This window comes from Polyergus mexicanus, unplaced genomic scaffold (genome assembly GCF_030449975.1).
Source record: "Polyergus mexicanus isolate NDT 795.1 unplaced genomic scaffold, iyPolMexi1.0 SCAF_11, whole genome shotgun sequence".
Classification (NCBI taxonomy): domain Eukaryota; kingdom Metazoa; phylum Arthropoda; class Insecta; order Hymenoptera; family Formicidae; genus Polyergus; species Polyergus mexicanus.
This window is the reverse complement of record NW_027223331.1, coordinates 1,380,265-1,395,026: the sequence shown is the minus strand read 5'-3', so window position 1 is coordinate 1,395,026 and position 14,762 is coordinate 1,380,265. Positions and strand designations below refer to the sequence as shown.

At 32.0% G+C, this 14,762-nt stretch overlaps 1 protein-coding gene and 1 long non-coding RNA gene across 3 annotated transcripts; both read right to left on the bottom strand.

Moving 5' to 3' along the window:
• Positions 1 to 1,962: 1,962 nt before the first annotated feature.
• Positions 1,963 to 3,457, bottom strand: LOC138937781 (uncharacterized). The gene is made up of 3 exons (XR_011447571.1): positions 2,714 to 3,457; positions 2,276 to 2,350; positions 1,963 to 2,017 (listed from the first exon to the last, which is right to left on the bottom strand). It is a non-coding gene; the product is annotated as an uncharacterized lncRNA (long non-coding RNA).
• Positions 3,458 to 6,669: 3,212 nt separating this feature from the next.
• Positions 6,670 to 14,491, bottom strand: LOC138937700 (uncharacterized). Of its 2 annotated transcripts, XM_070304217.1 has the most exons (7): positions 14,378 to 14,491; positions 12,550 to 12,653; positions 11,914 to 12,086; positions 11,155 to 11,372; positions 10,735 to 10,809; positions 10,278 to 10,512; positions 6,670 to 9,475 (listed from the first exon to the last, which is right to left on the bottom strand). In XM_070304217.1, the coding sequence occupies exons 3-7, from the start codon at positions 12,071 to 12,073 to the stop codon at positions 9,360 to 9,362; spliced, it is 804 nt and encodes a 267-aa protein (XP_070160318.1). In that variant the 5' UTR covers positions 12,074 to 12,086; positions 12,550 to 12,653; positions 14,378 to 14,491; the 3' UTR covers positions 6,670 to 9,359. The 2 variants fall into 2 exon arrangements, with proteins under 2 accessions (XP_070160318.1, XP_070160319.1); XM_070304218.1 differs by lacking the exon at positions 12,550 to 12,653.
• Positions 14,492 to 14,762: the final 271 nt, after the last annotated feature.

Here is a 14,762-nt window from a genome sequence, read left to right as displayed (position 1 = left end):
ATAATTATGCACGAAAAACGGATTTACAAGAGCGAGATAAAATATTAATCTGTCGACGGGGAACAATTCCCTTTAAGAATTCGAAAGAATCGCATGAACATCTGAAGAACAAACGCGCGATAAATGAAATGCAGAAAGCAAAGAGAGCAAGAGGAACGTAAACTTCTTTGAGAAATCCTAAATTTTCAATCGTGAAGGGAGATAAATATACGAGATGGATGTATCATACGTACATCCTTTCGGTATATTCTGCCAACGAAATAGATAGGATCTTTGGGAATTCGATCAATAGCGCGTTTTATAAGCATATGTAACGTTGCAAGCAAACCACCTCTTGAATTGAAAAAAGCTTTTGTGGATCAAAACAAAGTTTAAGTCTCGCGATTGCAATGCAACTTTCAAAAGAAGCTTACAAGCTTGTCTTGATTTTCGAATAGAAAGAAAGAGAGAGAGAGAGAGAGAGAGAGAGAGAGAGAGAGAGAGAGAGAGAACTCGTTATGCTTGTATTAAGAAAAAGAAAAATGTGTAAATATGTATACGTGACTCTCTCTCTCTCTCTCTGTGTGTGTGTGTGTGTGTGTGTGTGTGTGTGTTTGTATGTGTGTGTGTGTCTGTATATATACAGCTGCGTGAGACAAATGTATCGAAGAGAAAAGCGGTTTTATAATATATTTGCATAAAAAATTACTTGCACGATCCTTTAGGTAATCTTGAGGGAACGCGAGTAAAAGGAATTACTTTTCGTACTCCAGATATAAAATGAGAGGTGCATAAAGAATTTTAATGCGCGAGCGAGAAAAAGAGAGAGAGAGAGAGAGAGAGAGAGAGAGAGAGACAGAAAAGATATAAGATCATAGGGATTCGCAACCCCTATCTATTCCAGTTCTTTCGCGTGGCTATCGGTGATTTTATCGTATAATCGGAGATTTTCAATACATTCCCTTTTTTCCCCCCATCTGCCTCGAAGGAAATAAATTGTCGCCGAGGTGTATCGATTATCGGGACTGTCGACGGATGTTCACACATTCCTGTACACGTGCAACAGCAGCAGAGTGGATTCTCGTGTTACTTGGTTCTCTACTTATCCGCGATTGATAAATATGATTGATTGAAAATTTTGTTATGCGATTGAAAACTACCTCGCGATTCCCGCATGTCACTATGTCACTGAATCAACCCCGTTTAAACACGAATACATATATTTAATAATTTGTCAATGTAAAATCAAAGAGCTCTATTATAATAAATAAGACATTTTTCTTTCTACAGTAATTGTTCTACAGTAATTTGTCCGTTAATTTGTAGATAATATCTGTACTATAAAACCGTTTATAAAAAAAAAAAAAAAAATTTCAATAAATGACGTCATCGTAAAAACATAATATGATGTAATATAATGATATAGTTGATATGTAATTAGTCATTCTTTATATTATAAACGCATTGCAGAGAAATCTCTCATCTAATAAAAATTTTAGAGTGAAATATGATGACAGAATTTGCTGAATCTATTCCAGCTCATCAATTTTAAGGCAACGGATCTATCTACAATTTATATCTACATCTGCAACACATCTACGAATCTATTAAAATAAAATAAAATAATATTTAAATAAAATAAAATTTCATCATTCATCGATGCGTAATATAAGAATAAATTATTGCTATTTCGTTTTATTAATAAGATTACTAACGCCTTCTTCATTAAATAAATTAAATAAAATTTATCAGTTAAAAAAATATTTTATATCTTACTTAAATTTTTGCTTTAATTTATATTGTACTTTAAATTATATCCGTAATATGTTTCAATGCGTATTAAAAAATCTATTGAAAGTTATTTGATTAAATTTATTCTAGCCCATCCATTTTGAAGTAACGGATCTATTTACAATATATAATCTACGTTTGCATCTACAATATCTACGAATCCGTTACCTCAAAATAAAATAAAATTCATCACTCACCGGCACACTGATGCGCAACAGCGGAGTTGTTGGTCTTGAGGCTACGTTGTCTGTAACATACAAATACAAAATCTAAATTATAGTAGCGTCCAAAATATAATTAATATTTTATGCAGAATAATTTATATCCGATGCATACAATACTAACAAGCTCTTTATAAAAATGAAACAATTTTAAAAATTATAAAAAGATTTTCTTTCACGTAGAAACTTTTATAGAATTTATATAAAAGTCTTTTTTTTAATTTTCTCTTGTTTAATTCATTCAAATATTTTTAACAACTAATATACAAATAATAAATACTCACCCTAGGGTTGCTCCGCCGGTGCAGGATGCCTCTCCTAGGCCTCCTCCTCCTCTCAGAATGTGTCGTTAGGTTGATCTGTAACATACAAACAGAAAACCTAATTTTAGGAACGCTCAAAATAATTATTATTTCAAAAAATTTATTGTACACATTAAATTTTATATTTGATGCATATAATAAGCAAATTAATAAAATAATTTTATAAATTTTGAACAAAAGGAGAACATTACTAATAACTCTAATAATTCCATATAAAAGCTATTATCTAAAAGTAAAAACTTTTAAAAGATTATAGCTTTTATATAGAAATCTTTTTCTCTAATTTTCTCTTATTTGAACCATATAAATAAAAAATCGAATTACGCAATTAATTGCTCAATTTAAAATGCACGTATGCAATCAATAATTAATATACAAATAACACTACAATTTACTTACCACAGGGTTGCTCCACCGGTGCCAGATGCCTCTCCTAGGCCTCCTCCTCTTCTCGGGTTCATCACACGCGCGATATTTTAAACGGCATCCCCGCACTTTCGAATTTCGGTACGATCGAACCCCGCTTCACGTGAGAATCACACTTCGAGTCGACGAGTCGGGAATTCACCGATTACTTCGAACAAAGGTTAAGCGGAAGCGGAAGAAGACGAAATCGATTGATGGAATCATCGCGAATGGGGTTCGCTCGACTCTTGACCCGCGCCTGCTCCCATCGAGGGCCGACTAGAACATCGTTAGGAACGATTTCATACGAACCACCAAGTCTCTATCGTACAGACTGAGCCGGGTTTATCGTAAGGCTGATAGACGGGTCGAGAATGAAGATACCCACCTTCTACGTGCTAACAATTTAGATCACTTCGAAAGCGGGAGATCAACTTCTCTAGCGAGCGAAAATCGAACCTAATTAGTACAGCCGACTCCTCAAATGCCAAACATGTTAGTATTTCTACAATGTGCTGTTAGACGGTACAAGAGAAGGGACCCATGAACGACGATTCCAAAACAATCGACCGAACTCTAACCGATTCGGGCCGAACCGTTCGTCGGAGCAGAACGTGCCCTCAACAGCCGATTCTCGAACCGAAGTTCAAGATTAACCGCGCGAACATGCATCTATACTATGCACGAACATACGTTGCTACGCGGCCGGCATTCACCTCAGCCGCGACACTGAGGCGTTTTAACATTGCGCCTGCATTAATATATTAAATTTATTAATACATAAATATTTATATAATATATAATATTAATATAGTATTAATATTAACTGATATTAATATAAAATTAATTATATTAATAGGTATTAATATATTAAAAATTGCAATGCTGAGAGACATCCCATTTAGTCGGCAACGAAGTATGATTCTCGATGACAATCATGAAAACGAGATAAAAGTCCAACGCGAAGACGCGACGACGCGAAAACGCGGAAACGCGATAACGCGACGCATCGTTGCTCGTGCGGCACGATGACGGCAACGACGACGCACTAATGTGCGTTCAACGCACAAATGCGCGTGCCACATATGAGCCATTGTGCGACTCGTGGCAATGCTGTATTGATACGCGACGCGGAAGACGCGAAAGCCGTCCGCGGCACGATGACGGCACCGACCACGCACCGCTACTGTATCGCTCGAGTATCGCCGCGCGAATGATAAAACGTAAGAAAAGAATTTGAGGGTCTCACCCCACTACAGTTCTATTCAAGTGTCTTTATATAAATAACATAACAAGGCCGTGATACATAAACAATGTTTACGCGCGCCAATGTTTACGCCGCCAAGGCCAACTACCATGTTAGGTATTATCCTAATTCACTGCCGAAATATTTTATGTACTATAAACTATATATACGAAATATTAAATTATATAGATATTTTAAATTATAAATCAATTATTTATTAAACAATTAATATATCACGGAGCTTATCATTATATTAATTATTCGGATCTGCGATTAGACTATTTTATTGCATGTTCTCAATCCGAATCTTATTTAAATCGTCGAAAAGTCGAACGAAAAAACATTGGACAAAATATATTTAATTTTAAGTATTTTTAAATAATTGTTGCCTAGAGAGTAAAAGAAAGAGAGAGAATTAATTATTAATTATATCAAATTATTTCCCGATACTTGTCGCGATCGCGACATTTAGAAAAGGAATTTGACAGAGCGTCTCTCACTATTACATTTAAGTCGTAACAATAGCGCGTTAATGTTTACGCCGCCAAGGCCGAATATTTTGCGTACTATATGATGTATACAAGCGTAATATTAAATTATACAAATATTTTAAATTATAGATCAATTATTTAATAATCAATTAATATATTACGGAGCTTATCTTTATGTTAAATTACTCGATCCTGCGATTCTATTGTTTAATTGCGCGTTCTCAATCCAAATTATATGTAAATAATCAAAAAGTCGTACGATAAAGCATGGGAAAAAATATCTTAATTTTAAATATTGATAGAAAAATAATTATTGTTTGTAAGGATCGCAACAAAACAATAATTTATTTACAATAATTTAGATTTCTGTCACTTCGATTGTTATTTTAAGAAAAATTCTTACTTGTATTTTATTCGGTTTGAGAATAATTTTAATGGAATTAATGAGATTTTTGCGATTAAAATGACATCAAACACACATCGTATAATTTTTAATTAAATTAATGATAACAATTTAAAATTATTTTCAAATAGTATAGTAAAATGTAAAATATCAAAGTTTTGTTTTCTTGTGAAAATTAGAGGACTAGAAAAACTAGGAAATTATAAAATTATGGATCTTCTATCATTTTTACCGCTATTCAAACTCAACGTATGATCGAATTAACGCAAATATTTGCTATATCTTTTATTTTACTAAAAACTGTAAAACTTTGACAATTATCTTATCGAGATATATTAGATTGAGGTAAGGAAAAATAGGAAACGCAATATAAGATTTGCACAATACGGTGTTATGTTTACAGTAACACAAATATATTTCATTTTTATTCGAAAACAACAAACACATCTAGAGATCGCGGCGCAGATTTTGCGCGACCGCAAAACGCGTATTATGCAAGTGTCTATATGTATATATTTGTGTGTGTTGGACACTCTCTAGTCTCTTTAATACAATAAAATACAATACATACACTCGCTTAAGTATGTTAATATCATTAATAACCACGATACTGATTTATGTTTGCAAAAACGAACAGCGAAATTATATATATATATATGTATATAAAGTTTAAATGTATATAAATTTCTAAAAAACAAATAAGAATTAAATAATAAATAATTATTATGATTACATATATTTGTTCTGTTGTACATATAATTTCGGACAAATACGTTACAGTCTTTGTTTTATTTTTTTTTTCATGTTTTACTTCTTAAATAAAGTTCGCTATTATGTTGTTTATCATGTCGTTGTTTTCTATTCTCTATCTCGCTGTTGGTGCTTGCACACAAATCCGCATATTATTAATAATTGCGAAGACAAATGAAAAGAGTTAATGGATGATAATAGTCAATGTTGCGATCAATAATGATCCCTTCAATTAATTATCACAAAATAATGCGGCGATAGTACTATCCAATTTGTTATGAGATCTTACATGGAGAATCTCGTAATTGCGCGATCCTCATATACGATTTATATATAGGGTGTTTTAAATTAAACTATCCGCCTGAGAATACTCCTCTTTTTCTTTATCTTGAAATTTGCAGCCTGCAATGAGTGATAAGATTTTTCGATACACGCAGACAGCCTCGAAATTTTACAAAGTCTCGATAAAAAGATATTCGCCTCGTTCACTATTAAGTATGATTCATTGCCTTCGATGAGTATATGCTTTTATAGGCCATTACATCGTGGCAAGATATCTATCTTGCGGCATTTGGCTATTAAAAGTGTCCGCTAATGACCATTCTATTCTTATTAAGACTTAATCTCGATCCTATTTACCACGGACTCTTCGTATCATGGATCGCTGGTTTTCTGCACCATTGATATCATCAACTTTCCGATGATAAATCATGATTCTCGGATAGTGTAATTTATACCATTTATAGATATCGAGAATCCTTAGTACTACCAGGAGATATTTGGTAATGTCCTCGTTACTTTAAACATTCGTTCAAAAGAAGAGAGAGACGAAGTGAGCTTGTAATTTGTAAGCTACTTTAAAAACATAAAGTCGTATCTATGGTCCACTTAATTTACTTAACAAGTCCACCTTAGGATATATTCAGAATAGATTCTAGAAATTTCGAAACATAGTTCGCTGTTGCTCCAAATGCGTTTACATCTTCGATACCGCGAACATTTCACGTGTGTGAAATGTATATATTACACTCGGCTAGATTAAATAGGTCTCTCTACTGTCTTTCTTTCTTTTTTTTTTTTTTTTTTTTTGGTGAGTTTACATCTTGTTTTTGCGTCATCGAACGCTTTCTCAAACTCTCTAACGTTTATAAGATTTCTAAGTACAAGTATAATATAATTAATCTCAATTCTCTCAATGGCCAAGTCAATTGGACTCTAATATGGTATATAGTAATTTTCTATAGGTACTCCATTACACTGTTTTTCCAAAGTTCGTATAAACCCTGCTAAAATTTCGCCGATTATTTTCATCGGCGGGTGACCGCAACCGAAGTGAAACGTATATAAGATGCTTTTGGACAGAGAAAAATCGTTCCCCCTTTACCTTTTTTAATCTTCGTAATACAATTTATATTAATGAGTTCGAAGTTGTCCTAACGATTAATTTATTATTTATTTATATAACTTTTATACATGGATGAGTATATGAATATGTATGAATTTTAATAATAATGTTTCAATATTGTTATACTCCTGATAAATATAATTCTACTGCGTTCGGTTGGCCACCCATTACTATACTATCATTTAAACATATCCAAAAATGGTATCAAATATTTTTCGACAAATGTATAAGAGAAACTAATGGGTTCTACAACTAATTGTAAGTGTGATAACGTGAGAAATTAAAAATAAATTTAATGTGCAAAACTTTTTAGGAGTTTAATGCAAATCGGAAGTTAAATCCCATTCTTTTTTATAACGACTTTGTAAATAACATAAATAATTTCAATAAAATTTTATATTTAATATAAAAATATAGATGTAGTCGTGTTAATTAATATGTCAATTAATTTAACATTTAATGCCTGCGAGATGTTGCCAAAGCTAATTGACGTTTCAAATGCAGCAATTTAATAATTTTATTTATCTTTCACAAAAAAGAATTCCAAATATTATTTTATGTAGCTTCGTAATAAATTTTTTTTGCTATATTTGGAAAGAACACATCAAAGAGAGAATAAGAGAGAGATAGAGAGAGAGAGAGAGAGAGAGAGAGAGAGAGAGAGATTTTGTTTATAGTGTCTACAAAAATCGTTATCCTAAAAAGAAAAGAACAAACAAGAATACTTCTGATTCGTTGAGAATTCATTGACGACGGTTTTTATCGTTAAAAGAAATGTTACTTTCAATATCGGAAGTAAATCGTTATACATAAATCTATCCACTGCTTTGTCTCATAAAAAAGATCTTATTACTATCTGTCTATTTATCTAATTTGAGGAATTGTTTAATTGAGGCCTGTACATTTGGCGCATCGTCAGCGTTAAAATTATTTTTCGATTGGTTATTAATTTTTACGTGCGATTATTATCTTGAGTCATCTTTAAAAGTGAGTTTTAATAGCGGAGAAATGTTTGTGCATTCTGTATCTATATAATATTCTCGCAATATATTATAAAAAAAGAAACTTTTACGTGTATAATTGATCGAGAAAAATATTTGTGCTAGCTTAACAACAATCAAGAACCATTAATTAATATATTCAGTAATGTAGAAAAGATTCACACACACAAGTAAATGTTTTTGAAATATTTTAAAAATAGCTACACAAAATAGACATTTAAATTGCACGAATAATTACAGACATGTGCGTCAACAATAACCATCATATTAACAACAGATTTCGATACTATCACGGCTCGTAATAGATAGTAATTTAATAATTATGCATCGCTTTAACGATTGTTACATAACGATATATTGCTCTTTGCGACAGAGTCTAAAGATATAATTGCAAATTCCGAATTATCCATAAATTTAAAGCTTGAAAACCCAATAGATATATTAAATATTCATCTAATTCTCAGCTGACGATTTAGCAGAGATAATATTTTTTGTTAGTTCAATAATAATTATATATGTAATAGTGCTATTCTTAAAATCTTTTGCAAGCTACCTTACGTAAGATCCGTGCCACAACATCTCTTTGAATGCTTGAACTCTTCGATTTGACGTATCTTTAAAAAGTTAAAGTGTGAATATTTCCTGGTTATTCGCGCGCATTTAATAATTCACATTATTTATTCGTACATTATCCGCAAATAAATAAATGAAATAAAAGACGTATTATTTAACCATTAAATAAAAAATAGTGAAAAAATGTATTGATGTTGTATTTTGATTGATTATAAAATGATTATAGAAATAGGCCCTATTGATAAAATATATGATCGTAATTGTGAATTATTTATAACGCCCACACATACACAGATTTCGATACACACAATCTGATTAATCAAGATTATTTAAATCAATTAAAAATTGAAATTATTAATATATTCCATTCCATGAGAAATAATTTTATAGTTGATGAAAAAATAAATACATTTAACTATTGAAGTTCCAAGTTTCATATATTTGAACGGTATTATTAATTGCAATTAAAAATCTTATTCCAAAGCATTATTACTCGCTTTGTAATTCTATCTTATCGATCTCAAATTTATCGTAGCCCCAATCTGATTAAATATGAAATCTTGATGATTCTTCGTATTTCTTGTTCAGCAATCTTCTTAATTAGCACAAACCTTGTCTAGAATCAATCATAAATTTCGTTTTCACATACGAAATTTTCTTCGACTCAGCAACCGCTGCTCTCGAAAAACAGTCGGCAAAATTGAGAGTCGATATCCTTCTAGATATCGACTCTGGCGAGAAACCACTTAAATCATGATCCAATAGCGAAATTTATTCATTCGACATGAGTTGCACGCTATCATCCGCCGATCGATGGAGTCGTCGAACTTCCGATAAGGAACGAATCGGCGTCGGATGTAGTAACGAGAAAGGATGAGAATGCCGATCTGGAATAAAAAAATTTCAAGTATTCTAAATTTTAAAAAAAATGTCATATATTTGACAATTTTCTATATATATTTACATATTTTATTATGAAAAAAATTTGTGTGTGTGTGTGTGTGTGTGTGTAATTATATATAAATATATTTATAAATTATAATGTAATTAAAATTAAATTATATGCAATTATGTAATTATTATTACGATCATATTTATAAATAAGCTTGTTAAATATAATCATACATAGGTTATCATATATTCTTGAAATTATTTTATTGATTCGATGGTATTGATAAAATAGAGAGCTATTGCAATATTTCCGACCGCCTACTAAGAAACCTTAATTTATTCGGGTTAAAAATGGAAATGGAGAAGCAATGTATATTCGCGAGAAGGAGAAAGAGATATCGCGCGTGTCCATAAGTGCAATGCCAAGGTTGGATGTAAATGTCTGTCGTGAATGGATCGATTTACCGAAGCTCTGATCTATATTTCCATATCCACGGTATATCGCGCGTTGGCGTAATTTCACCTAGACACGCGGCTAGTTCCTCGTCGATTCAATTAAACAATTTCATTCTCTCACACATACACACTTACATATATACATATATACTCCTTATATGCATATCTTCTTGAATAATTCATAACCATTATTGACTCAAAGGAAACAAATACATTCTAGTTGGTATAATATCCGTAGGTGTGTTCCAATTCTTAGTTAATTGGTTCCCAGTTAACTTTTTAATTTCTAAAGAAAAGATATTGTGTTGCATGCGCTAAGCGTCCTTTTGTTGAGATCCTCACCTCTGATATCGGTCAATGGCTCGCTCCTGGAGAGCTCGTGCTCGTTATTACGATGAGAGGGTGTTTTTAATGGACTTTTAGCTTGTGATATCGCGTCGTTCTTGAATGGAGTAGTATTCTGATCCTGATGGGGAAATTGAAAGGCTGTGGAATTGGGCCACGAAGCCGGAGGTGGACTGCGTACCAAGTGCTCGTGTACCTGCGCGAGTGTGAGAGGATCCGCGTCACCCAATTCCTGAAAGCATATGCGGTTGTTGTTTTAAGATAAATTTGATGAAGATTGTAATCAACTCTATTTCACTCTCAATGAAAATTTTTAAAGCATATAAAATTGTTTAGGATATTATTTGATGATAGAAAAGTGGAGGAAAAATAAAGATGTGTTATTTCATTCTGTCTAGAAATAAATTTTTAAAATCCTGTTGTATCTCCTAAAAATTTGAATTTAGTATCTTACCTGCGACATCAGAATCGCATCGTCAGACTCGGATTCCTCAATCGATTCCACAAGGCTCTCTCGACTTGCTAGTACCTGCATAATTAGAGGAAATTTGCACAAGTGAGTCGATATGTACATTGCAAAGTAAAATGTATAGACATTCAAGAAATAGAAGAGTTTACTGTGTATATGTGTGTGTGTGTGTTTTATTATAATACTTTGTTAATTTTTTTATAATAAGAATTAATTTTATTAAGCTAAAAATTAACTCTTTTTTTTGCAACATTAAATTTTAAAGTTAAAAAAATCTGAATTGAAAAAATAAAAAGATACCCGCCGCTTCTTAAAATATTCGAGAATTGTTCGAGATCGAAAACTTTCCGAGATTAAAAGATCGGAAAAATCTGATAAGATAATGTAATAATAATCAGGTCAAACCTGTAGAAAAGGATTGTCCTGACGACTCAGTCTGAGCGCCTCCATGTCCTGATCGATGTTACGCGTTCTACCGGGTGTCAGGGTCAGAATTGAGTGCGAGGGTGACGGCTGACAGGAGACGACAACATCCACCGCTGTCACACTCAAGGTCGATGGAATTCGCGACATCGTGTTGTCGTTCTCCGAGCCGCTCCGACGACAAGCATTGGTAATAATTGCTGCAAGCAATATCGCTTTTATTATCTCGGTTATGCGCTTTATGCTTTTTATTATAAACCATTATGAGATATAACTTATAAATCTTAATCTTTTTATATATGTAATCTATTAACTGAAATTTTATTTTCTTAATTAAATATATGGAAGAAACAATATTAAATTTTATTATTAGATATAATTTATTATACTCAATTTATATTTATTATACTTTAATTAAATATCTATTTATTTTAATTTAATTAAATTTAGAAATATTTAGCATAAAATAAAGCTATCGAGATTTAAAGTAATTGTCGGCATCAATTATTATCTTTCAACTTACAATTAATGGAATAAGTATTGTCATTTAATAGCATCCGATATACTGTGCTATTCTCACATTAATAATTCCGTATTATTTTCTAAATTAATGAAATTAATTAATAAATGATTAAAAAATTCAAGGAACTTCCCGGATTTTCGTAGAATGTTATCAAGAATTTTTAGACATCTTTTTTTTTTTTTTTTTAATAAGAGAATAAAGAAGAAATAATATCTTACCAGGAGTTTCCACCCTGGGCGCGCGTTCCATCTCTTCGTCCTCGTTAATCTTCATTCCTATTGTCAGCTTTCTCGATTTAAACAGATTCGTGAGAAAAGCTGTACCTTTACGCTTCATCCGATCATACCTATGCGCGTTCTCGGACGATACGTGTATCATAATTTATCTGAAACTAAATTATATAACTTATACAATGAAAAATATAACGTTATATACTATATATATCCATTGACGATATACGTGTCCTATAATTCATCCGGGACTACAGCATATATATAATGAAAGATATAACATAATTATTATCTAATATTAATGTATAATATTATATATATATATATATATATATATATATATATATCAGTTCGCAAAAAAATCCTAATAAAAAACTTATAAATTTAATTAAAAGAAAACTTTGGGACCAATCTTGTAACTTTAATAGAAGCACTGTTGGAATAGCATTATGACCAATAGGGAAACAATTATAGAGCATCAAGATTGGAAAAATTAATTTCCATAGTGTTCATAATGACAAGATGTTATTCACAATGACAGAAAAAATATAATAATGCTGTAACTTATAACAATTTTATAATTTAAGGACACGTAAGTGCAAACCGGTAGATATGCCGACTTACGCCACTTTCGCTTTCAATCCCTCAATCGTCGCTGTCCATGACGATAAGGTATCACTCTGGAATTTTTATCGGGAAGGAAAGCTCGCTCTTATATCCATCAAAAACTAATGAGATAACGATAATGAACGAGCTGTATCAGATCACGTCACCAATATATAAAACTTGGAGGAATTAGAATCGTTGTCAGATTTGTGTCAACTAACGTCGGATTTGCAACCCGAAGAGCAGCATACTGCCAACTGCAGTTGCGGAAGGGTGTGCACCTACTCTCCTGTACGGAAACTCGCGCAGCTGCAGCTGTCAGTGAATGAACAGAGCTTGCGCGCGAAGGGGGTGGGTAAGAAAGGGAAGGTGGTAGAAAAGACGAGAGTAACGGGGTCCTCAAAGAGCAAAGTGGCATTTTTTTTTTTTTTTTTTTTCCTTTATTCGATGAGCATCTCCATGACCCATATCTCTTTACTTGACTTATGTGAAAAAGCCTGATTTAGAAAGAAGAAGAAAAAAGAATCTAACCGATTCGCGTAAACTTCAAATTTTTAACCAAAAGTGTAAAAAATTTTACATTCTTCCATTTTGAGATTTCGATGTTCGAATAAGTATCAATCGTAAAATCTCCGTTATTCATCAATATATATTCTCTTTTAGATATCGGGAAATTATTAAACCATTAAACATTGTCTGTTATATAATCACATGATTTTATAAAATATACGAATGATTACACTTGAATATTAAAAGGGTACAATATTAAATTTTAATTACTGATTAGAAAAAAAATTCTAAAGTACTCATTCTTTATGTAGCATTAATAAAGGTAAGGGAAAATGTGTGAAATTGTGATACGTTTTCTTGAAGTAAAGAAAATTCGAAAATTAGCACCAAATTTAACAAAATTAATTTCTTCGAAATTTTAAAACAATCTTTTGTGTATAGGGTGATTCGAAGAAATGAGTACTTTTCCAGGATTGCGCCACGTCGTGCTCATTCGATCGATTGCACGAGACTCCGTTATACAAGGTGGCTAGAGCACACGTGCTGCATATAGTGTACATAAATTAATAGAGATTAAATAAAGTAAATATATAATGATGAACATAATTATCTATATAAATTGGAAAGTACTGTAACATAATCAGCGATATGTATGCAACATGTTTCTGATTATTCACATTGTTCCTCTCTTTACAAAAATCTTAATAAAATTTTGAATAAACTCACCTATGAAACCAAAATTTAAAGATATGTATAATTGTCATAATTAAATTCCGATATTAAATATCATTCTTTCAATTTTTATATAGATAAACTCGTTAATTATAATATGAATTATATGAAAAAACCATTTATCTTTTCGATCAAACTTTTAGTTAAAATAAATCAAGTACATACAACCATATTTTTGATAAAATCAAGTGCCCTTGTGGAACCAACTCAATACTGACAATTTATTATTTATTTACTTGTGCTTTTCAAAAGACAAATTTGTAATTAATCAGGAATCGTATTAAATTTTCATTAAAAAGACGTTGATCTTAAATTCTTCCGAGAAATCTTCAATGACTGAAACAACATGTGGCTGACTAATATACATATATATATATAATCAAAACTCAAGCTAAAGCTTAGCAAGCCAAAATTAATTTTTAAAAATTATTTACACCTCGAAATTTAAATAATCGATAGTCGAGCCATTTAATTTCGATGCGTAAACACTGTAATTACTCTACGTATAGCCATTGAAATACTTATAGCTGTATTTTGGCAAGAGATAAAGCAAAGCTCTCTCGATCAATGTTGACGTATGCCTTTGAATTTATCGGCGAATTACCTGAAAGCTCGTGCACCTGCCGGTGGTACATCTTCGTTTCCGCGACGCGAAAACGAATGCGTGCGTCGCGACGCCAACACAACACAAGGGTGCGGCGAACGCGAGAGGATCCCGAGGCCGGCACGCCGGTCCTATGCCGGAAAATCAAAGGAAGCCGTCTCTTATCAGCGATACGTGTGCGCGCGCATTCGCATCCGCGGGGAAGCATCCCCTCTAAACGAACTCGTCAATTTGGGTGGGTATATAGGGTGTCTCGGAAATCAAGAATATCTATGTATTTTTTTTCTAAACATGACAAAAACACAGTAGTTTTTTTTTTTCTGAACGGACATTATCTAATCATCAATTCAACTAATTAATTAATAGATACGTTATCGTAGATCAT